Consider the following 22,990-nt stretch of genomic DNA (forward strand, 5'->3'; position numbering starts at 1 on the left):
GCCATAATTTCCATGCTTTATGGAAAACACCCAGGGCCACCTGGTCTCCGGGCCCCTGTCACACCTGGCTGAGATAATCCCACCAAAAACAGCCGTTGTTGGGGAGAGCACATGATAGGACCACAAGGAGGTGCCCTCGGAGCCTAAGGGCATAGATTTGGTTAAGCCTTTTGGGGCAGAGAATGTGAGATGGCCCAAGTTCCAGCTGGTGCAGGGTTGGGTGCAGGGGCCCGGGCGCACCCCTGCCCCGCCATCATTTCACGTCACTTGAGCCCCCAGCCCCAGGCAGACTGGGGCTTCCTGTCTCACAGGGTGTGAAGCATCCCCTTTGGCACCCCCGGCCCTGCCACTCAGGCCCCTCCTGCCTCTCTGCAGTCTGATCCCTGTAGCCTTTGGCCTCCCGGGAAGGACACACAAGGAACCCCAAGCCAGCTTGTCCACCTCCTGTTCCACCTCCGAGGATTGACTGGGGGTGGCTTGGAGACCTGGCCTCTTGGCAGAAACAGTTACAGGCAGAGAGACATTGTCCCAAAGCCCACTTTCCTGATTGGGGGGGGTAACCCTCTGTCCTCTAGGCTCCCAAAGTAGGCTGGGAGGGAGGGTCTGTACAGGTATGCACCCCCACCCTTCCAGGCCAGACAGTAAGGTGGACACGCACCCAGCCCTGGGCCCAGGGGGCTGAGAGTGTCTGGGTAGGGGGTGGAGGAGCCTTGGGAGGGCCCCTGGCATCTCAGAAAGTCGGGGTGCACCCCAGCCCCTCCCCCAGGCAACAAGCCTCGGATGATCTGATTGTCTCCCTCCTCTGAACAAGACACTTGGAGATTCATGCTAAAGTGAAGCCAACCAGGTGGTGGAGTGCGGGGGTGTCCCAGGATGGGGATGACACCGAGGGCACCCAAGAACGCGGACTGGGGGTGGCTAGCAGTCCTTGCCTGGCTGGCTGCCGCTGGCAGGTGGGCGGGATCTGGGGGACTGGGAGGTGGAGGACACCCCGGTGCCCTGTCCTGCTGGCCGCCTGCCCCCACCTTCCTTTCTACCTGGGGCCCCGCCCCTCCTGCCACCAGCTGGACATGGTTCCTCAGAAAGTGGGAAAGCAACAGACAGCAACGCAAAGCACCACAGCACAGCACCACCTTGGGCATGAGACACAAGGATGCGACACATGGAATCGCAGGGCCATTGCCCGTGGGCCCCGCCCCCGCCCCCCCAACCACCCGTTACATTAACGTCAGGAAAGAGTACATTAGTCATGCACCAAATCAAATTCCATTGCGTCTTTTTTTTTCATTTTTCTTCCTTTTTTTCTTAAATTACATTAGAACACAGAACACATAGAATAATAAATAAATACTCTTTAAGACATGACCCCGAAAACCGAGAAAACTGAACAAGCCAGAAAACAGAAAAGTAACCCTCTCTCTCCCTCTCTCTCTCTCTCCCCCTCTCTCTTTCCTAAAGGACTCGTTTAAATAAGAAATCTGTAAACGCCGCCAGTCCTCCCTCTCAATCTCTCCCCACCATGCTCCCTCCTGACTCCTGCCCGGGCCACCAGCACTCAGCTCCCGCCACCCTGACATTCAATACGTCTCTCCCTCGGGACTCGTCTAACACATGACATGCCATCGTCTGCAAAATTATAATTTAACGGTATAAAGCTTCAAGTCACGTATTCCAAAAACTAGCTAAGGATTTTTCTTTTAAATCACATAAACTATACATTAAATATTTTGAGGTATTTCAGAGAAAATTGTCAAAGGCTCAAAGGAGTTGTGCTGGAGGTATCGTTCCCCATGTGGAAAATGCTCTTTGGTGTGTGACAACCGACTGGGTCTGGGGGAGGCGGGTGGGGCAGGGGGCAGGTTGGGGTGACAGCCCGCTGGGGGGCTGAGGGGTAACGGGAGCTGGTGTGCGTGTGTGTGTGTGTGTGTGTGTGTGTTTGTGTGTGTGATATGAAGGTGTTTGACTAGGATCCAGGAGTTCTGGGCTGTGACATTGGGGCTTGGTCCAACCCGAACACAATTCATCATCCAAAAGGATCCGGAGCTTATGCTTTCCTAGCAGGGTCAAAACAGGAGGCCCCGCCCAGCTGACCCTTGGGCCTTAGAGGCCAGAGGGCGCCCAGGAAACCCCGTCCCCCATTGGCCACTGCCCTGTGACCCAAGATCCCCCAGCACTGATTTCCTAAGAAGGTCGTGGGGCCTGGGCCACAGCGGTTCTCCCCTGGACCTGATGCACCTCATTGCCTTTGAGGGTCCCTTTCTCCACGAAATGCAGATATAGATCGTACTGGCATGGAGACAAATACATCAATATGGTATATAAAAGTTTTCTGCCACCTGAAAGTTGTTTTTTTCTTCCCCCCCAATTCTGATATTGAAAGAAATTAAAATGTTTTCATGGGCCCAGGCCTGCGGGGCCCAGAGGATATGTCCAGTGGGCAGGAGAGCTCCCGATCCATGTCGGGAACTCAGCGGTGGGGACGCAGTGCTACTGGGCCCGGGTTTTAGTGGGCAGTGGGAGGAAGGATCCTCTTAGAATCCCAGGGACACCACGAAAGGAATGGGACATCACAAAAGGAACGGGATCCAGTATGTGTGCGTGTGTCTGTGTGTGCCTGCATGTGTGTACATATGTGTGCCTGCGTGTGTGCGTGTGCGTGCCTACATGTGTATGCATGCGTGTGCCAGCATGTCTGTGTCTGTATGTGTGTTGGGAAGAGGGGTTCATTGCTCAGCGGGAATGGGATCCTTTTTACTTTTAGGTTTCTGCCCCAACACCCAAAGTTTCTAGAAGCATCACTCAGATCCAGTTGCTTAAAAAGTGGGGAGAATAGCGAGTCGATAAGGACAAGAGAACACTCCATACATATCTTTGGTTCAAGAAGAAGGCACTCACCGACCTCACTATCCTCTCTCTCCCTCTCTCTCTCTCTCCCTCTCTCTCTCCCTCTCTCTCTCTCTCTCTCTCTCTCTCTCTCTGGTGGGGAAGGGGCAGCCCCTCCATGCAGGCCCAAGCCACCAGGGAAGCGTAGCAACCAGCACTAGTCCTTGGGGGAAATCTTTGGTATCAGGCGTGATTTTTCCAATCACAGACGTGAACGTTTGCGTGAGGTAGCCTTTACCTGGGGGAGGGGAGGGCATTTCACTAGAAATGTCTTTTGCATTCTCGGGGGAGTAGGCAGGTGGCCCCCTCCCTGCGAGGAGCCGCCGGTCTGTAGGGGCCACAGGGAGGGTGGGGTTTCCTCCCAGCCTGGGGTCTTGAACCCCGGGAAGCGGCGCTCGGGAGTCTTGGGGGTCACCACGAGGGGCGGGGCGGGGAGGGGAGCTCATCCTCGTGTCCACCCCTCCCCCTTGTCAATTTTTTTCTTTTTTTGGCAAAAAAAAATGGAGCAAGCAGATTCCACCTTCCTCAGCATGGTCTGTCTCTCTCGGAGACGTCCAGGTTCGGCCGCTGCCCCTCCAGGCTCCGGGGCGCTGGGGCGGCGGATTCCAGGGGGCTCCGAGCGGCTGCGCATCCCGGGGCCTCCTCGGGGTCCCGTCGGGGTGGGATCTGGATGTCGTCTTCCGTCTCCTGGGCTGTCTGTCCCTGTGTGGTTCATCAAGGTGCCTAAAGGTAAAGTGAACTAGAGAGGGGTGCTGGGGGGCGTCTGGAAGTTACCCGCATGTCGAAGCCCGCCGTCCTCCCGCCCGGGCGGGCTGGGAGGGGCGCGCCGTGGGTGCCGGCTCGCCGGGCCTCCCCAGGCGTTAAGGCAGGCGATTCTTGGCACAGGAGTCCCCGCGGCAGGGGCGGCGCGGTCCTCGGGGTGGGGCCGTCCTGCCCGCGGGCGGGGGGCGGGGCGGGGCACGGGAGGGTCCACTGGGTGGGTTTTGGCGACTCTGGAAGGGGCTGGGTGGGGGGACCACAGGGCACTGCTCCCCGGGAGGGAAGGAGGAAAGGAAGGTTTTTCCTGCCTCCCTCTTTGGGGGCGGGGGCGTCTGGCGAAGGAGGGGTTATTCTTAAAATTCCTTTTTTTAAATACCCGGTTTATATTTCTAGAATGTGCTTCTTGACCCGCTTTAGGGGACCACACAGTGAGCCCCCTGGGCGGCCTGAACTGAGAGGGGGGCTGCGGGACCCCTTTCTGTCTCCCCCTCCCCCCGGGGGAGCAGGGGGGCTTCCTTTGGCCTGGCAGGGGCTGGAATGCAGGGAGGAGGGGGCCCGTTTTGTGCACTTGGGCCGGGGGGTGTGCTGCGTCTCCCCCCCGGGAGTGGGGGGCCCCGGGACAGCACTCGGTCCTCGGGCCCCCGGGGCGGGTCTCGGGCGGGGAGGGTGGGATGGGGGACGCGGGCCGGAGCGCCCGGGGCCTTGGAGGCGCGGAGGGCGCGGGGCCGGGGGCGCCTCAGGCCTTGGAGAAGGTGGAGGCGGCGCCCGCAGGGGCCCCGGGGGCCGCGCCGGGCTCCTCGGCCCAGCGGTTCATGCAGCGGCGCCGCGCGTTCATGAAGAAGTTGCTGACGGTGTTCAGCTCCAGGCCGAGCTGCTGCGAGATGGTGACCTGCATCTCCTTGGACGGCCGCTTGTTCTCCTTGAAGATGGCGATGAGCGTGCGGCGCTGCAGGTCGGTGAACACCAGGCGCTGCTTCTTGGGCTGCAGCGCGCGCTCCTTCTGCTGCTCCTGCTCCTTGCGCTTGCAGGCTGCGGGCGGGCGCGACACGGTGCCACCACCGCGCCGGCGACAGGCAGGCAGCAGGCAGCGGGCGGGCAGGAGGGAGACGGGGACAGCACGCAGCCCAGAGCAGAGCGGGTCGGGGGAGACCCCAGGAAGACCAGGGAGGCAGGGAAACGCGGACAGGGGAGGGAGGGACAGCGGGCGACAGAAGGACAGGGAGGCAGAGACACACAGGGCAGAAGAGACCGGAAACAGCAAGGAAGGGAGAAAGCGGGAAATGGAAGGCGAGGGGGGCAGGCAGGCACGGGGTGGGGGGACAGAGAAGGGACACAGTGAGTGCACCTCTGCAGGCACCACCACCGCCCCCTCCAGTCGGTTCCCCAAGGTGCCTGTCCCAAGCGCCCCGCCCCCTCCCCAGCCCCATAGCCCCAAACCTCTCACCCCAGCCCCCACCCAAGGGTTCCCCATCCAAAGGGCAACAAAAAATTGGTGGTGGTCCCTTTCTCCCCTTCTTTCCCAGGCTGGGGAAAGGACATGGGACCTCTACAGGTGAGTTATTTCTGGCTCATTGTAGCCTTGGGTGAAAGAAAGGGTTAATTGACAGGTGCCGGGGTGCACCGCAAACCCCAGCCACCCTCCTGCAAGGGCGGGGCAATCAGGTTGCCTCCTCCCCTGGGCTGTCCCTGCAAGGCCTGGGGACTGAACTTAGGGACACTGTACCAGGCTGACTCTGGAGTCTGAGCCCCTCCCCCAGCCACAGGCTGAGAACGACCTGAGCTTGTTCTCCCTCTAGCACACAGGGGACCCTCTGGATCTGAGAGGATCCAAGGACTTTGGAGGAGGAGGTGCCAGTGCAGGGACTACCCCTCCCTCTCCCAGGAGAGCAGGTCGCCCTTTCTCTTGGGCCACCCAGCATAGAGCAGGCGGCAGAAGTTGCCCCCGCCCCTGACCGAGATGCTTGAAGAGCAAAACAGCAACAGCTGAGGGTGATGCCGCAGGGCTGACACCTGTATCCTCCCTGCCCCAGCTGCAAAGCAGACACCTCCCTGCAATGCAGTGTTGGGGGGTAGTGGGTGCAAAGGATGGGTTGCTCCCACCTAGGGGACAGGCCACCTGTCAGGCGGGCTGCTTTGTGGCATCAGCTTGAATATGATCAGAATCTCAATTTCTCTCCTGCATACCAGTCTGGGCCTGGGAGTGGGTGGAAAGTGCCCCACTCTGCCTCCTCCTGGGCCCCAGAAGTGGCTGGTGGTGCATGCTGTCCTAGCAGGTCTCTGCTCCCTGTCTCTCCTCTGTGTCAGCCCTGGTGGCCTACTGGGACGGCACAGCAAGCTTGCTTTTTTTGGTTCCGGAACAGCCAGAACAGATGACATGTTAGATCAATGTCCACAAAAATAAATGAATGTTCCCTGTGTGGTGACTCATGTCTTGGGGACAACAGGTTCTCCCATCCAGTGTGTGAGCTGACATACACTTCACTTCCTCTGACCTGGGATGGGCAGAGCTTCTAGCTGCTGTTTCTGGTTTTAGGATTACATATGAGTGATGGCTGGAGCTACTGGACATTTTAGAAAAGCATCTAATATGAGGATAAACTCAGGAGAAACTGACAAAGCAGGCTACAATTATAAAGCTATAATTAATATTCCCAGAAGGGCAAGAGGAAAATACTGTATCCATGAAACAAGTACAGAATGCCATGAAATAAAAGGCACCATTAAAGAGTGAGAAAATATTCTTATAATTTAAATATATAATAGTTGGAATAAAATTATTCAATGTAAGGATTGGAAGATAAAGTTAAGCAAATATCTCAGAAAATAGACCAGGGTAGAAACAGAGGTGGCAAATGAGAGAAAGATGTTAATAGAGTTAGAGAATGAATTAAAATGAAGGAGGTTTGTCATCTGATCAAAAAGCAATTCAAAAGTAGAGGAAGCGATGATCAAATAAATAAAAAAAAATCTAGAGTTGAAGGACAGAAGCTTCCAGTTTAAAAGAGCCCATCAAGTCCTCAGTTTAATGCATGAAAAAGGCACAGTTGAGTCTCCTCCTTGCGAAATGTTGGAGCACCAGGCATACAAGGAAAATCCTAAAAACCTTCCAGAGATGAAAACCAGAAGGAATATCAAATATTGAGAATCAGAACACCTTTGGGTTTCTGAAAAACTAGGAAGCAGTGAAGAATGCTTTCAAAATTCCAAGGGAAAAGTCTATTTAGCTAGAATTGCTTAACATCCAAACATCGAGCATGAAGGTGCAATAAAGATGTAGTCAGATGTTCAAGGACTCCAAAAGTTGACTTTACGTATGCCCTTTCTCAGAAAGCTACTGGAGGATGTGTTCCATCCAAATGAGGAGGTATATATAAAAAAAAAAAAAAGGGAATCGTAGGATTCAGGAAATGGGATCCAACCTAGGAGAAAGAGAAAAAGGGTCCCCTAAATGAGGAGGGGAGACCCTGGCAGACAGCTAGAACAAAGCACCTGGGATATGTGGAAAATCCTATTGAGTTGGTTTTGCATTTTGTTGCAGAATGTGGAAAGAATTTATGTTTGGCAACTGTTAACTCCTGGAAAGCCAAACAGTTGTACAAGAAAGGAAATGTAATCCTAGTACTCTACATGGCTGAGCTGTGAATGCTCCTCACTGAAAAACCACAATAAGAGTAATTACTGAATATCGATTTAGGCAAAAGACTATATTTGTAACTGCATTGAGAAGCTGAAAAAAGGGGAGGGTGTAGGTACAGACGTAGAAAGATGGCAAAGCAGACCCCAGAAGACACTGTGCCAGATAGCTTTTTGTGTATGAAAGGGGAGGGAAGAAAGTATGTTTATATTTTATCTGCATAAACACTGGAAGGAAATATGAGAAGCTGCATAGACCTCTCAGCTCTTTGGCCACGCTGGGAGGGGATCACCTCGCCTGTTGTAATCTTCAGTTCATTCATTCCCTCACTTAGCAATTTTCTCCCAATTCGTCCTACCTTTACAGTAGGGGCAGAAACACAAATGCTCCTCAGAAAACTCGGAAGTTCTTTGTGTCAAGAGCCTCTCATGTATCCTACCTTTCTTTCAATCCTCACAATGCTTCCGTAAGGTGGGGGTTTTTCTCTTTATTTACTCAGAGAGGGTAAGCCACTGGCCCAAGGTTGCCCGGCAAGTCCCCTCAGGGGCAGGACAGGAACCAGAGGGAAGAGAGAGGGGAGATGTAGGCCGCCCCTCCCACCCCGCCTCCCTGTCCCCAATCAAGTGCCCAATGGGGCCCCCAGAGGCAGAGGCTGGGGGAAGGGCCGGGTGAAGCAGAGTCGTGAAAAAACTTCGCGTTTTGTCGATCGCAGCAAAAAGAGGCTGGGCTCGCCCCCCTACCCTCCCTGGCGTTCAATCTAATTACAGCTCCTCGCAGCCGGATCGATCCGGGCTGTTTACCGCGAGCAGCTTTGTCATCGCCCATCCCCCCACAGCCTGGCGGGGGTGGGAGCGGGAGAGGGGGGAGGCGCCCCGGAACCCACCCCGACTCGCTGCGGCCACCTCGCCCCGTCAGCCCCGCTCCGGCTCTAAAGGCCACCCGTGGGCCCGCTGCACAGGTCGAGGTCACGGGCCCCTTTCACCGACGTGAAAACTGAGGCCGGAGACGGACCAGACCGGAACCGAAGCCAGACTGACCCGGTGCTGAACAGCAGCCGCACACTGCGGACCCGCCGTGGCCACCTCTTCCGGGAAACCTCAGCTGGCCTCTGCCCCATCCTCTCCCCAAGTCACCTCCGCCACACCAATCTGCTCATCGCCACCTCCTGCACCTCCTGTTTTCGTCGCTCCCCCATGCCCCATCCTCATTTGGGACACGAACCCCATCCCGAGGTCCTCTTCTTGCATGGGGACGCTCCGTCATCTGTGGGGGATGGGGGTGGCCCCAGACCCAGACCTGTCACCACCAGGCGGGTGGTGTCACGCCAGCTCTGGGAACCTGGGCCAGTCATTTCCTGGCAGGCCTCAGTCCCTCCTTGTAAGAACCCTATACCTCCTTCAAGCATTCCTCAGCGCAAGCCACCCCTTCTCTCCCTCCCTCCTCCCCCTGCCCAGTCACCTCCCTGTCCTGTCTCCCACTGGCGGCTGACCCAGCCCCCCACCTCCTGTCCCCCTGGCCTCATCCCTGCACAGTGTGACCTCAGGGCCACTGTCCTGGCTGTTCCTGAGGTCCCCCAGGGCTCCAGGCCCTCCTTCTAATCTCTGCTCAGGTATCGCCTTCCCCTCCGGGACACCCTGAGCCCCCATTTAACTCCCCCCATTCACCCCCACTTTTTCTTCTTTTTATTTTTCCCACACTCGTTGGCATGAAGGTCTGGGTGGGACCAGACGCAGCTGTCCCCGTCAGCCCTGCCCTTCCTGCACCCCCAGGGCCGAGGCTCTCACACTAAGGACAAAGGATCGCCAGGTGCCTTGAGCTTAGGATGGGGGGGCGCCCAGCCTGCCTGTCTCCCCCAGTGGTCAGTCTTTTTTATAGTCCGGGATGAGGAGGATCCAGAGCAGGCTCCTGAGGGTTCCAGAAGCCCTTGGAGGAGATGAAAGACCACCTAGAGGAGGCTGAGACCCCCGCCCCCAAATCTGAGCCCCAGGTCATGGGGCACTGAGCAAACTAATGGAGCACTGTCCAGCCTCCCAGGCCTCCCAGCGCCAGGGCAGCCTTTCCCCAGCCTGTGCTGGGATCTGCAGCACCAACAAGCCGGGTCATTTTCTTTTCTGGGATCAGGAAAACCTAGGGGAGCCGGGAGCATTCCGAGAGAGCAGCCTCCCCCTTGCCCAGTTGTCCCTGCAGTTCCTGGTGTGTCCAGCAGAGGGAAGCCGGCCCCACCCCAGCCTCAAAGGGGACGAGGCTTGGGCTGTGTCTGGCCCGGCAAAGGTAGGGGACTTGGCCGAGACCCTCAAGTTGCAGCTGAAAGCCCTTTGGCATCAGACTCCTTGGGACTTGGCCCCCACAGCACCCACTCCCTCCCGGTTCGGTTCTTCCTTTCTAAAAGTTGCTGGGGTCAGCAGACCACCCGGGGACCAGAGAGGGTGGCAGACTCGCTGCCCCGCAGACTCCCACCCGGTGTTGGACCCTGTGAGCTTTAGTTTCATCGACACAACACAGTCTTCATCATGGTCGGGCTTAGGGAAAGAGATTAGCCAGAAAAGTCCAGAATGAATATGGCAGGGCTGACATGAGGTTCCTGAGCTCCCCTCTGGGGGTCCCCAAGTGGAGCTGAGCTCTGGACCCCACTTGCTGTGTGACTGTGAAGCGTGCCCCACTCTCGGGGCAGGCCCCCAGCCTTGGCACTGCTCCAAGAATCTTCCTGCAGGGAGGAAGATTGGAGAAACCGAGGTCAGGGGCAGGGAGTAGGACTGCCCCAGCCAGAGAACTCCTACACATCCCTGAAGGCCCAGCAGCAATGGCCCCTCCCCCAGGAAGTCCTTCCCTTCTCCCACAGCAGAACCCTGGCTCCTTCCTCGGGGACCCCGGCCACTGTCCCTCCTTCTGGCCCAGCGCTGACCCCAAGTGACCTGAGACCCCTCTGTTGCCCAGTGCAGAGTGGGTCTACACCAGGTGGCTGAGTGTGTTTGTCTGATGACTAGCACACCCCTGGGTTACCCCCCTGTGTGAGTGGTGGGGCACCGGGAGGGGGTCTCAGCCCAGAGTGGAAGATCCTGCTGAGGGGGACTCAGGTGGCCACTCCCCTGGAGGGCAGGGTAGGACAGTGGGACCCCCAGCACCCTCAGCTGGGAGCAGCTGGGGCCTGCTGACTGGCAGGTGGGGGCCCTGGATCTGGTCACCCTGCTGCCACCAGAGCTGGGATCCCACCTGTTAACGCCCATCGTCCCCCACAGGTGACCACACCTTTCTCCTTCCTCCCCCCTTCTCCCTCCTTCCATCCCTTCCCTCCCTCTCCTCAACCTCCCTTTGCTCCTCCCCTTCCATCCTCCTCCTCTCTCCCCTTCTCCTCCCCTCCTCCAGGGGTGCTTGGTGACTGGGCTTGTAGCCGGGGTGCCTTCGGGGTGCCGAGTGCCCTGGGTCCGGCACGGCTCAGTGGGAGCCTCTGCGTGCGCCTAACCCCGAGCGCCCCTGGCTGCATGCCGGCTGCCAGTGTCAGTGGTCTCCACCACTGCGCGTGCCAAAGAGGGGCCACCTGTGGCTTCCTCCATGGGCCGGTGGGCTGAGGCCAGCGAGGTGTTTGCTGTGCGTGCGTGCTGTGTGCACAGGTGCTTGGCTACAATGGGGGGTTGTGTCCACACACCTGCAAACCACACTCGGGTGTGAAATCTGGAAAAACCTGCAATTGTAGCGAGCCGTCCATGCGACAGGCAAGATGGGCCCGCTTGTGAGGACGTGGCCCAGTGGAGGTGGCCGTGGTTGGTGGCCCTGGGGGGCCACAAGGGAAGAACCATTGCCAGCAGATCTCAGCGTGACATTCATTTGCAGCTGGTGCGGGGTGCAGGAGGCTCGGCATGCATGTGGGGTGGGAGGGCTCTGGGGGGGTGCAGGTGTCGCCCCCGTGGAAGTCTGCTGTGTGTCAGCATGTGGTATGCAGGTCTGTGTCCACTTAGTCCCCGGGATGGCCCCTCTCTGCCCCTGCCTGGGCTCCCCTTGCCATTCCCAGTCAGTGGGGACGCCGGGCTGGGCTCTGTGGGCCGAATGGGCTCTGTAGACCTCGCTTTCCTAGTTCATCAAGCGGATGCAGTGACCCAGACTCTGGTGTCCCTACCTGTGAGTGGCGGTGATGATCGTCAGAACCTGTGACGCAAGCAATGAATGAATGAATGCCAGAGCCGAGCCCCGAAGCCACTCATTCACTGAACCATCCCGCGTTCACGGAACGCCTGCTGCGCGAGCGCCACTCAGGCAGCCCCGCTCCACAGCCGGCGCCTGGCAGGGAAGAGGACTTACTCTGACAATCACAGATACCTGGCAAGCGACGCCTGCGACTTTGTTCCCAAACAAAGAGGCTGGCTCGTCTTGCTCTGAGCAGTAGGGGGGACGGAGGTGGCCTCTGAGTGGGTGTCTGGAGGGGCTTAGCTGGGCTCAGTGTGGCCTCCATGTGGGGACAGAGCTGGGCACAAGCCCAGGTGTCGGGACAGTTGGGGGCGGGGATCGGTGAAGCCCAGCGGAGGGCTGGCACTGCTGGGTGTGGCATGACCAGCAGAGGCCTGAGTCTGGGTGGCATTAGCAGGACAGGGCCCCCGAAGGACAACTGGATGATGCCCAAAGGTGGGCCAAGAAGTGGCCCCAGGATTCAGCCACGGCGGCACTAGAGTGGCTATCCCAATCCGTCCTTCTGTCTCTGACTGTCTGAACAGGGCACCACCAACTGAGCCATCTGGTCTGTCCCCATGTTCCTGTCCCATAGGGGTCTGTCCACTCAGACACAGCGTGGGGTGAGTGGCAGTGTCCCTTTCTCCCCCGCCGGCCACCTCCTGAGCTGGGCTCTGGCTTCAGGGAGCAGACAATTCAATACGGAGCCTGGTCCCCGACTGGGATGATGACTGGTTTCCTTGGTGATGTGTCCTGCCCTGGCCACCAGCTGCCCGGCCCCAGATGTGGGGAACGCCAATGGCCCTACCCTGTTGGCTTGTCCCTGCCAGGCTGAGCTGAGCTGAGCATCCGCCAATGGCCTCTCCGGACCAGAGCCCGTTGGTAACTTGCCCAAGATCACGTGTCCAATCACCCTGGGGGGGCCTGGAGCACATACCTTAACTCTCTTTGTTTATACCTTGAGCACCTGCGGGAGCTGAAAAAAGGGTTCCCATGGGTGGGGGGGTGGGGGGTCTTCTCCAGGGAGAGAGTGTGATCCACAACCCTGCCCCCAGGGGCCTCACCAGCCCCACATCTGTTCCTGCCTCACCTCAGGCCTTGGTACCCACCTTGGCCCACACCCAGCCTTGGGGACAGGCCCTGCCTCCTTCTCTCCCTCTCCACATTGATGCCACCTCCCCAGATGGGATTTTAATGGCCGCATTTTCAAATTAGTTCTGAGCCTTTCAAAGACTTATCAGGAAAATGAGCAGTCACACATGGACTGGGCCTGCCCCTCCCTGGTGGCTCCATCTGGAGGTTGTAACTTCATGGGGTGGGGGGCCTGGGGAAGGGCAGGGGCAGCTCTCACACTCGGACACTGGGCCCCAGAGACGCCCCCATTCAGGCACCCACTAATCTGCAAACCGGGGCAGACGGAGTTGCCAAACCCACACACAAACACACACAGGGCTTTGATTTTTTTCAAAAAAATAATGTGAAGGAGACGCAGCGGCTGGCAGCTGGAAATGGATTTGAAAAAGATGACAGGAAAGGAACCAGCGATAAGAAAAAGGACAAAGAGGCCGGCCCGGAAAAGGGGGAGGTTTGACCCAGCATTTCAATTATTGAGAAATTAATCCACAGATACTCGCGCAGGCGGGATGACCCGCTCCGGGATGTATCGGTGCAGGCCCGAGGTGACCGCAAAGGGTTTGAAACAGCCTAAATGTCAGGGGGGCAGGGACGTGGTTAGGTAAAGACTGAAATGACCAAACAGGGGAACACTAGGCAGCCTGCAAAAATGACCGGGATGTGAGCTCTTCGCGGATGTAGGTGTGGTCAGATGTCGGAGGGAGACGGGCACCACACAGTCGGAGGCCCTCTTCTGTGTTTACAAAAGGAACAAGAAAAGGAAAATAAGCAAGCATTTTCACCTGTAGCTGCTTTAAGCGGTGGCCATGCTCAGAATGGGAAATACAGGTGTGATTTGCAGGAGGAGGAGAGCAGAGGGCCACCTCGAGTTCCATTTAAATTTGGAATGTGGTGAATGTGTCACCTATTTAAAAGTAATGTAGATTTTTTAATTTTTTTTTTTTTTTGAGACAGAGTTTCGCTCTGTTGCCCAGGCTACAGTGCCGTGGCGTCAGCCTAGCTCACAGCAACCTCAAACTCCTGGGCTCAAGCGATCCTCCTGCCTCAGCCTCCCGAGTAGCTGGGACTACAGGCATGCGCCACCATGCCCGCTAATTTTTTGTATATATTTTTAGTTATCTGGTTAATTTCTTTCTATTTTTTGGTAGAGACGAGGTCTTGCTCTTGCTCAGGCTGGTCTGGAACTCCTGACCTCAACCTATCCTCCAGCCTCGATCTCCCAGAGTGCTAGGATTACAGGCGTGAGCCACCGCGCCCGGCTTGATTTTTTAATTTTTAAGAAAGGGAGAAGAAAGCAGAAGGAAGGTGGAGGAAGAGAACAAGAGCGTTTGTTGCGCTTCCACCGCTCGCTGGAGCCGAGCACACCTGAGGCGGCCGCCGATCTGGGGCGCGCGCACTCGGGGAACGGCCCAAAGGCGGCTTGAGGTGCGGTTTCGGCCGGGTGGGATGTGGGCGCCTGTTGGGGGCTGCGCTCCAGTCGACCCTGGGGACGCGGGTGTGCAGTGCGGAGCGAGGGCCGGGTCCCGGTTCTCCTAGCGCCGGGCGCAGGCGTCCAGGTCCCTCCAAGCTGCGGAGGGCAGGTGCGCTGTGGGCGCCTTCGGGCTCAGGGAATGCCCGTCCCCGCCGAGGGCTCCGCGGCTTCCAGGGCACTTCGGGGCGATGTTGGCCCACTGTGCAAAACTCAGGCACAGACATCTCGCCAGCAGGCCCTTGGATGCGGAAGGGCGCTTGGAAATTGGTGGATCCCAGCCGTTCCGCACCCAGCGTCCTCTACTCACCCACCCCCAGTCTCCGTGGGCAGAAGCGACCCTCCCAACCCTCATGCACTAGGGAGCACGTCTGGCAGCGTCTGCTCAGGCACCCCGAGAGGTGGTCTGGCGGGCAAAGCTGAGGCCAAGCACCACCCCCAGCCTTCAGGTCGCTCCTCTCCAAATGGCGCAGCCGCTGCCACCTGGAGAGATGGGGTTCTCCCAGGTGTCCCCACTCCACTCTGCAGCCTTGCACGTGCCAGACCCGCCCGAGGGCGGTTCGGGGTCCTGAGCCAGAGTCCGCACACCTGTCCTAGAGTGCGCGCTACACCTGCGCCACGGGCACCTCTCTCCTGCAGCCCGCGCCTAGTCATGGCACATCTTTGTGTCCTCCTTTCTCTCTGCTGTGACTCTGTGGCTTTGTACACCTGACTCTGTAGGCCAGAAGGGTCCCCCCACTGTCCCCCACATCTGTCCACACAAGACTCCAAAGGGAAAAGGATGCCGTTTGTCTCCCAGCCCCACCAACATCTGCACCTCATTTGGCAGGGGGGAAACTGAGGCGCAGGTGTCCTAAGACTGCCCAAGATCAGGTGGGTCTCCTAGGCCGTCCCTGGCTCCAGGCCCAGCCTCTCCCCTCGCCCACTAGCGCCACCTTCCCTATTGATCAGGGTCGGTATTTAATTAAGAACTTGATTCAAACCAGCCACAAGCTCCCGGGTTAAGCCGGGCTGCCTGCCGGCTACCTACAAAGAGATTGTGGGGGTCCAGCCTCACTCCCCACAGCCGCCCTGGACTTTCCCACCTCCCAGCCTTTGTCCCTGCTGGTCCCACCAGCCAGAAGCCCCCTCTCCCCACATCCATGCAGGAAGCCAGAGAGTTAGGGCACTGTGAGGTGTTGTCTACACCTTACCAGCTGTGAGGGCATGGAGGCAGCCCGCTAACCACAGAAAGATGAGCTCCAAAGTAGCCATAAAAGCCCCCTCAGGCTTTGGGGCAGAGGGCAGTGAGGGGTGGGAGTGGGGCTGGGAGACAAGCGAGGAGGAGGAGGAGGAGGAGGAGGAGGAGGAGGAGGAGGAAGAGGAAGAGGAGACAGCTGCCAGCAGCAGCAGTTTAGACTAGAGTGGTAATGGTTGACAAGGAAGAAGAGAAAAGAATGGGAAAGAGATACCGGGAGAAAAATGGCCAGGTCTTGGGTAGTTCTGCAGCTTTAAGCTAAGGGACTTCAGAAAAAAGGAGCCAAATGTCAGGTCCAGCCCCTCCCCATGCAAGCGACCCACCAGATGCGTCTGTGGGCTTATCTGTGGTATGGGGGTGAGTGTCCCGGCTCTCCGGCTCTCACATAATCACAGAAGGGGCTTGTTGGGCGTGGGGCTGGCAGCAGGGAGGGGGGTTCACCAGGAAACACAGAAGGTGGGGGATCCTGGTGGCTTTGAATTGGAGGTGGCTCCCACCCACCGTCCCTGAGGGGCTCTGGTGGTCTCACCGTGCCCACAACACTGTCACCCTCCGAGAGCTGGAAGGAGAAGCACAGGAGCCACAGCCCTAAAAGGTGTGGCTCCTGTAAGGGGGAAGGGTGGGGCTCATGACCTGCCACCCACCTAGGGATCACCCAAGCTGCTTGTCAGCTAGAAAATGCTGTGACCTTCTCCCTCGTCCTCTGTGGTCCTGGGCCTTGATCTGCAGAGCCTCCCTGCCTCCAGCCCCTGTCCCTGCAGTGCCCCCTGCCTGGACCTCTCCCCTGCGTCTCTGCAGGGTTTATCCCCCGTGAGAGGGGCTGAAACGTGGGGGGCATTTACTGCTGGGGAAGCTGAGGCTGTGCTCACTGCTGCTGCAAGCAGGTGTGTGGCTTTGGCAAGTGCCTTTCTCTCTGCCTCACTCAGCCTGCCGGTCTGTAGAATAGGCACAGTGACTGCCTCTGGTTTGAAAGGTCATTCCAGATGATTCCATCTCTCATGCCTGGTGGGTGAGCTGTGGAGGGAGGAGGGGGAGGGCTTGGGGCATCCAGCCGGCCGCTCCCCACCTCAGAGCCTGCCCTCCTCTCCCTCCCTGTCTGCTGGTGAGGCAGGGGGCAGGATCCCAGATCCTGGGCAGCGGGTCCTGGGGCTGTCCCTACTCAGCTCTTGAGATCTACAGGGAGGGACTGGTTTGGGGACACCCAGAGTCACCTTGGGCATTGAGCAACCCTGGATGTAGTCTACCCTCCACCATGCATCCCTGTGGGGGCCTACTGTGTATCCACAGACTCCTGCCCTCTCTCCTGGGTGTCATTTAATTCTCCCCATTGCTCAGATGAGAAAACTGAGGCTCAGACCCTTTTGCTCAGGACCAGTGAGGGACAGAGCCCAGGTGAGGCCCAGGTCTCCAAGACCCCTGACGTCCCACTGGCTGGTGGGGCTGGGGCATCTTTTCTGGGGGTGTCTGTAAGAGGCGTGGAACCCCATGCAGTGGGAGGTGAGACTGCTACAGAAGGCAGAGGGGTCTTTAAGAGTGGGGGTCCTGAGTGCTTGTAGCGGGGTGGACAGCTGTCCCTGCGGGAGACTACCAGATTGGGCCTTGCAGGCTGGTTCTCTGCAGCCTCAGACACCCTCCCCCTCCCGCACCCCACATTTCAACATGTCCAGGAAGGTGGCAGCTCAGTAGGGCAAGGCGGTGGGGGCGGGCAGGGCTGCATTAGCCTGGGTGGGGGAGACTGTGCCGCCTCTTAGGCTTTCCGCCCCATCACCCTGAGACCCCCAACCACTAGCGACCCCTGCTCACCCACTGCCAACCCAGTCTCGCTGTCACCACAGCTGTTACTGAACCCAGCGGCACCATCAGCACTGGATACCAAAAAGGGCTCCAGTTTTTGTCCTTAGGATAATTTGTTTTGTCTAGACACAAAGCATCCCATCCATCCCTGTCGCTCTTTGCCTCAGTTTCCCCCCACTCATCTCCACCACCCCCCAGGGATTCTGGGCTCCTGCCTTCCCGTGGCACCAACAGGAGGAAACTGGCCCTTGTTTCGCCGACCTCTGTCTAAAATTTTATTATATGTATATATACACACATATATTTTTTTCTGATCAGTTACAAAAAATACTTTTCCTCCGGAGTTGCAATTTAAACGATATTTGAAGACGGCCAAAGCTATCGACCAGGTGACGGTGATGAATTAGAGACGGTAATTCGAATTCATCGACCGCCCCCACCCCCCCCAGGAGCCTGCCGGCCCCTCCCCCGAGCCCTCTCCCATAATTACTGTTGGGGGGGAGGGCTTCGATGAGGAAGCCACTCCCACCCTGCGGGACACTGGGGACCGTGAGGTGAGGCCCCAGCCCCATGGGAGCCAGGTTGGGGGCTTGGCTCAGCCTAGAGAGGCCCAGAATCTCAGAACCTGTCACATTCAGAACCTGGCTCCACATACACTTTACAGATGGGTAAACTGAGGCACACAGGACAGGCAGGGGGGCCCGGGACTCTAGGTCTCTTGTGTGGTTTCTTGGATGCACCTGTTCGCCTCTCTCCCCCACCCTGTGCCCTGATCCGAGGAAGGAGGCTGCACTTCCGCCCTGGGTGGGGACAGAGGCCCACCAGGCCTGGGGACAGAGGGGTCTTCCTCTCTCCTCTCCTGTCTCTTCTTTTCTTTGTCTCTCCCCCTCTCTTTTTGTCTTTCTTTTCCTCTGTTCCTTTCAGTGGCTTTGGTTTCTTTTTCTCTCCCCACCCCCGGCTCCTTTTTCTCTGTTTTTGTCTCCGCCGTGTTCTCTGTCTCTGTCTGTCTCTCCCTGTCCCTCTCCACCTCTGCCTCTTCCACTCTGTCTGTCTGTACTGTACACATGCGTCTTTCTCCCTCCGTGTGGCTTTATCTCTCCTGGCCCCGGGGCCACTGGGGACACCCCGCAGCTCCCCGGCGAGGGGCGAGGCCGCAGCCTGCGGGGCGCGCACGACACACTCCTCTTAAAGTTGTCGGAAGAGGCCTGGGGAGGCGCCGGGACCGGACGCGGGAGGAGGAAGGGCAGCGAGTCCTCCTCCTGCCGGGTTTGAATGGTGCGGAGGGGACAGATTTCTCTTTCCTAGAGCGCGAGCGCGCCGGGCACCAGCAGGTGCTTTGGACGTCGCGGTGCCGGGCGCGTGCTGTCGAGTGGGGACGCCCCCGCCGCCTCCCCCTAACCGCCGCGATTTGCCGCCACTTAACCACTTTTCATTTGCGCAGCCACCGGAACTAAAGGCCTTGGCCGGAGCCTAATCATCCCGCAGCCCTCAGCCCCGCCACCTCTAACATCCCAGGCGGAGCCGGGTGGTGCAGACGCGGCCCCCTGCGTGCCAGAGGGGCGACAGGTGCCCAGGGCTGGGGCCGAGCCAGCCAGCAAGGGTTTGCCAGGCCGGCCGGCGGGGTCACGGCATGGGCAGCCGCCAGGCGGAGCTGGGAAACAGGACGGATGGTCCCTGTTTATTGTCCCCAACACCCCAGCACCCTGCCCAGCCTCAGTGCCTCCCCCCTACCACCCTGTCCTCCACGCTCCTCTGATAAGGCAGCTATTCTAATTCCCGTTGCCTAAAAGGGGAAATCGAGGCTCAGAGAGATGAAATTGTTCACCATTGCCAGGAAGGCAGGCGGGCAATGCTGGGATGCAAACCGGCCTCAGTTTCCCTATCTATAATTGCACCTGTGGCAGGAAGGGGAACGCTGAGGCCTGGGTGGCCATCTGGTAGGCAGAGGCACGCACAGACCCAGGGATTGTCACTGGGTTGTCTCTGCACAGGGCCGGTGCTGCTCTCCGGGCAGCAGGCACCCACCCCCAGCGACCTCTCCCCTGCGGTTTCTCATTCTGTGACGCTCAGGCAGATCTTTCCGAATCTTTGGTGTGGCCCCCGAAATGGACTGTTCAAATACCGCTCATGGGTCATGCTAATTATATAAGGTGACAGTGAGAAAAACCGAGAGTGGTGTGGATTCCGGGGGCACCGGTGGGGGACACAATGTCCCCCAAATATGTGCGCTGGACAGGAGGCTGCAGGTGGTGGGTGTCCCCATGTACAAGCCACCCAGCGCTGCGGGGTGAGTGAGAGCCACAGTGTCTAACAGGTTAGAGCTGTGCCTTTAGCCCACACACGGGGCGCCCTCTGCCCCCCTGAGGTCAGCTACATTGCACACTGCAGGCCGTGGCTGTGTGTCATGACTGAGTGTCCACGGGAACACGTGTGCTATTGCATATGTCGCCCACGGGGAGCAGGACAGAGTGGGTTCTGCTCTTGAGACCATCCAGGTTCCGGTAGCCGTTTCTAACATGTCACAACACCTCCCTGGGCACTTTGCTACCTGCCCCAAAGTGGAGAATTTAAGAATCCCATAAGACGTTCCAGCTAATCACCTTACTCTGCAGAAGGGGGAAACTGAGGTCTGCCTGTGGGTACAGGCTCCTGGAGGTTGCCCGGTCCACTTGGGGTGGGGAGAGGGAGAGGCTGGCTGGGGAAGAATGACACAGGACCCTCTCCAATCCCCAACTCGTGCCCCCTCTTCCACAGCCCCCCTGCCTGGCTGGGCCAGCTGGGGGATGCAGCCAGCCCCCAACCGACCTCCTCATTAGTGGGGCACCTCCTAGAGCCCCCGCCTGCCCCCGCCCTTCTCGCCCTTGTGCTCAGAGAAGCGATCGATCCGGCGTCAGCCGAGGCAGCTATTGTCCCTGTGACTGGGGTGGGCAGCCCCCTCCCCAGCACAGCCAGGGAAAGAGACCCCCCACCTGGGCCAGGGGTTCCCCTGTACCCCCACACCAGCCCCCAGGAAGTGGGGGCCTGGCCGGGCTGCCTTGCTGGGGGCAGGTGTGGACTTCCTTGTTGTCAGCTGGGAAGAAGGAGGGAGCGGGGTCCCCAGGGGGCCGGTGGCTGAGTGTGAGAGCGAGAGAGACAGAGAGACAGGAAGCGAGAGAAAGCATGGGGAGGAACAGGAGGAAAAGAAAGAGCAAGCGACAAATAAATAGAGCCTCGTTTGTCCCAACAGAGCTAGGAGAGAAGTAGAAACCAGAGACACAAAACCAAAAGGCAAGGCAGGCAGGGAGCGCGCCCCGGAGGCAGGAGAGAAGTCGCTGGCTGTGAAGGCCTCCGGGCAGTCGGGGCCGAGGGTCCCGCGGGCCGCCCCTCCCCCGACCATTCTCGGGTGACCTTTGCCAGCGGCCGGAGCGGGGGAGGGGGTATTGATCGCCGAGGCCGAACTACAAAGAAGCGCGCGCAGAGCCGGGGGCTGAGCGCGGGCCCGGCCTTTGCCGCTGTGGCGCGGGCGCCCGGTGCACTGTCCCGGAGCTCTGTGGCACCAGGCTGGAGGCTCAGCGGCCCCTCTCCAGGGGCCCTTCGGGAGGAGGGGAGTGGCACCCCAAGCTGACAACAGCGGCTCGTCGGGGGACACAGCCCCCCAACGCGCGCGCGTGTACACACACACGCACACACACACAATGAGCCACCCTGAGCACTGTTTCAGGGAGATGCCTGGACCCTTCCTGCAGTCTAGAAGGAACTAGAGAACCCCTAAAACAGGGCAGAGCAGGCGACGGGGTGGGGGGGTGGGGAGACGACACAATCCCTTTCTTCCTTTTGGCGACGGTACGAACGGGCAGGGGCACAGATCGCAGTCTAGCCTCCTGCGAGGGGGTCTCAGGCTGGTGGGGCGCAGGTCAGTGCTGGGGAGCCCCAGGCCGCCGCCCCCGCGGTCAGGCGGTGCGAACAGCGCTCCTACCTGCGAGGCGCAGCGCAGACATGCGCTGGAACTCCGGCTCCTGAAGCCACTTCCACATCCTGCGGAAGGTCTCGCGTCCAGATTTGAGCTTGCTCCACGGCTTGGGGTTGCGCAGCAGGTCGGAGAGCGTTCCCTGCGAGCGGCACAGGATGCGCTGCGCGAAGATGGCCTGAGGGATGCTGTAGCGCTTCAGCTCCGCCGTGATGCGCTGCGCCACCTCCTTGGTGTTGATCTCCTCGGCCGCAGCGCCCGCGCTGGGGCCGCTGCCGCCCCCGCCCGGACCGCCTCCTCCCGCGTGCTGCCCGTGCGCCCCGGCCGCTGCCAGCCCGCCCAGCGGCGCCAGCAGCCCCGCCGCGCCTCCGCCGCCCGCTCCGCCGCTGCCTGCGCTGCCGCTGCCCCCCGGCAGCCCGCGGGCCAGCGCGTCCTCGGCACGTCCCAGCAGCGCGGCGTGCGGCTCGAAGGCGGCGGGCGGCAGCAGCTTGTCCCCGGCCAGGTGGCCTGGCGCACCGTAGGCGGCCAACGGCGGAGGTGGCGGCGGCGGCGGGGGCTGAGGGGCACCGTGCAGCGCCGGCGGCAGCGCATTGGGCAGCGGCGACAGGGGCGACCCCATGGCGGGCAGCTCCTTGCCGTAGGGCCCGTAGAGGTGCCCCACGGAGGCAAGTGCGGCGCGCTCGTCGCGCATGAGAGTGAAGCTGCCGCTCACGCTGGCCGCCAGGCGCTGCGGCGGGGGCGGCGGGGGCGGCGCGGCCGCCGGGTGAGGGTGCGCATGAGGGTGGCCGCCGTGCGCCCCGGCCACAGCTGCAGCCGCCGCGTGCTGGTGGAACTTGTCGGCCACCGCAGCCAGTGGCGGCAGGTGCTGCAGGGGCGTGAGCGTCGTGTAGGTGCCGCCCAGGCCGGGCGCCTCGCAGGCCATGCCCATGGCCGGGTGCAGCGGGCCCGCCAGCTCCCCGCGGAAGTCAGCACCGCCGCCGGCGCTGCCCGCGCCGCCAGCTCCCGCGGAGCCTCCACCGCTGCCGCCGCCGCCGTCCAGCAGGCTCGCCATGCCGGCCACCAGGCCCGGGCGCCCAGGCGCTACCAGGCCGCGGTGCTGCGCCGCCGCCGAGCGCGCGTGGCCGGGGCTCAGCAGCTCGCCCGCCTGCGCGTGGGCCACGCCGTGCAGGCCCCCCAGGCTCTCCAGGCTCAGCTCCATGCTTCGTCGCCCGCCAGCCGCGCGCGCTCCTCGGCGGCGGCCCGGCGCGCTCAAGGCCGCCGCATGGCTCCCTCCCGCTCCCCGGTGGCTGCGCGCGAGGCTGCCCGGCTGCGCGGCGCTCGACCCGGCCCGGCTGCGAGCGCGGCCACCAGGATGTGGCGGGGGAGCGGCCGCCGGCGCCGGGGCCCGGGTCTGACGTCAGCGCCCCCGCCCACCCGCTCTCGCTGCCACCTCCCGCCGCCTCGCTCTCCGCCCGCCCTGGTCCCCTCGAGCGCCAAGAGGGCCGCAGTCTACCAGACTCTGGCTTCTGTGGTCCCCTGCCTCTGCGCTCGCCTGCGCCCCCTGGGGGGACAACCGGTGGGGGTCCGAGGACAGACTCCGCTTAGGTGGGGCTGGGGGACTGGTCTCTGCGTCTCTGATTTCGTGTCTCTCTCTGCGGTTCTCTCCAGAGAGTCCCGAATGTCACTTTCCTACCTGGCGCCCCCAGTCAAGTCCATCTCCAGGGAGTCCCTGGGAGTGTGGCTGGAGGGAAGCCTGCAATCCACGTGTCTCCTCCACTGAAACAAACCCCAGGTGGGTACTCTGCAAGCTCAGCTCCCCGTGCACGCACACATCAACGGGAGTCACAGCCCCCCTCACACGACCTCTTTGGGGGCAAGTGGGCTGGTACTCCGCCTCTCTCTGCAGGTGTCAGGATCTGCCCCGTGTGTGGGCACCTGGCTTCAATTTTCCCAACTGTACAATGGAGTACTGGGCTTCATGGGGTGCCTAAGGACCCT

The 22,990-nt window shown here is 60.1% G+C and overlaps 1 protein-coding gene across 1 annotated transcript; it reads right to left on the reverse strand.

The window, feature by feature from the left end:
* Positions 1-4,378: 4,378 nt before the first annotated feature.
* ONECUT3 (one cut homeobox 3) lies at positions 4,379-22,211 on the reverse strand. The gene is made up of 2 exons (XM_069456331.1): positions 21,023-22,211; positions 4,379-4,671 (listed from the first exon to the last, which is right to left on the reverse strand). The coding sequence occupies exons 1-2, from the start codon at positions 22,209-22,211 to the stop codon at positions 4,379-4,381; spliced, it is 1,482 nt and encodes a 493-aa protein (XP_069312432.1).
* Positions 22,212-22,990: the final 779 nt, after the last annotated feature.

Source organism: Eulemur rufifrons, chromosome 2, assembly GCF_041146395.1.
Source record: "Eulemur rufifrons isolate Redbay chromosome 2, OSU_ERuf_1, whole genome shotgun sequence".
Taxonomy (NCBI): Eukaryota; Metazoa; Chordata; class Mammalia; order Primates; family Lemuridae; genus Eulemur; species Eulemur rufifrons.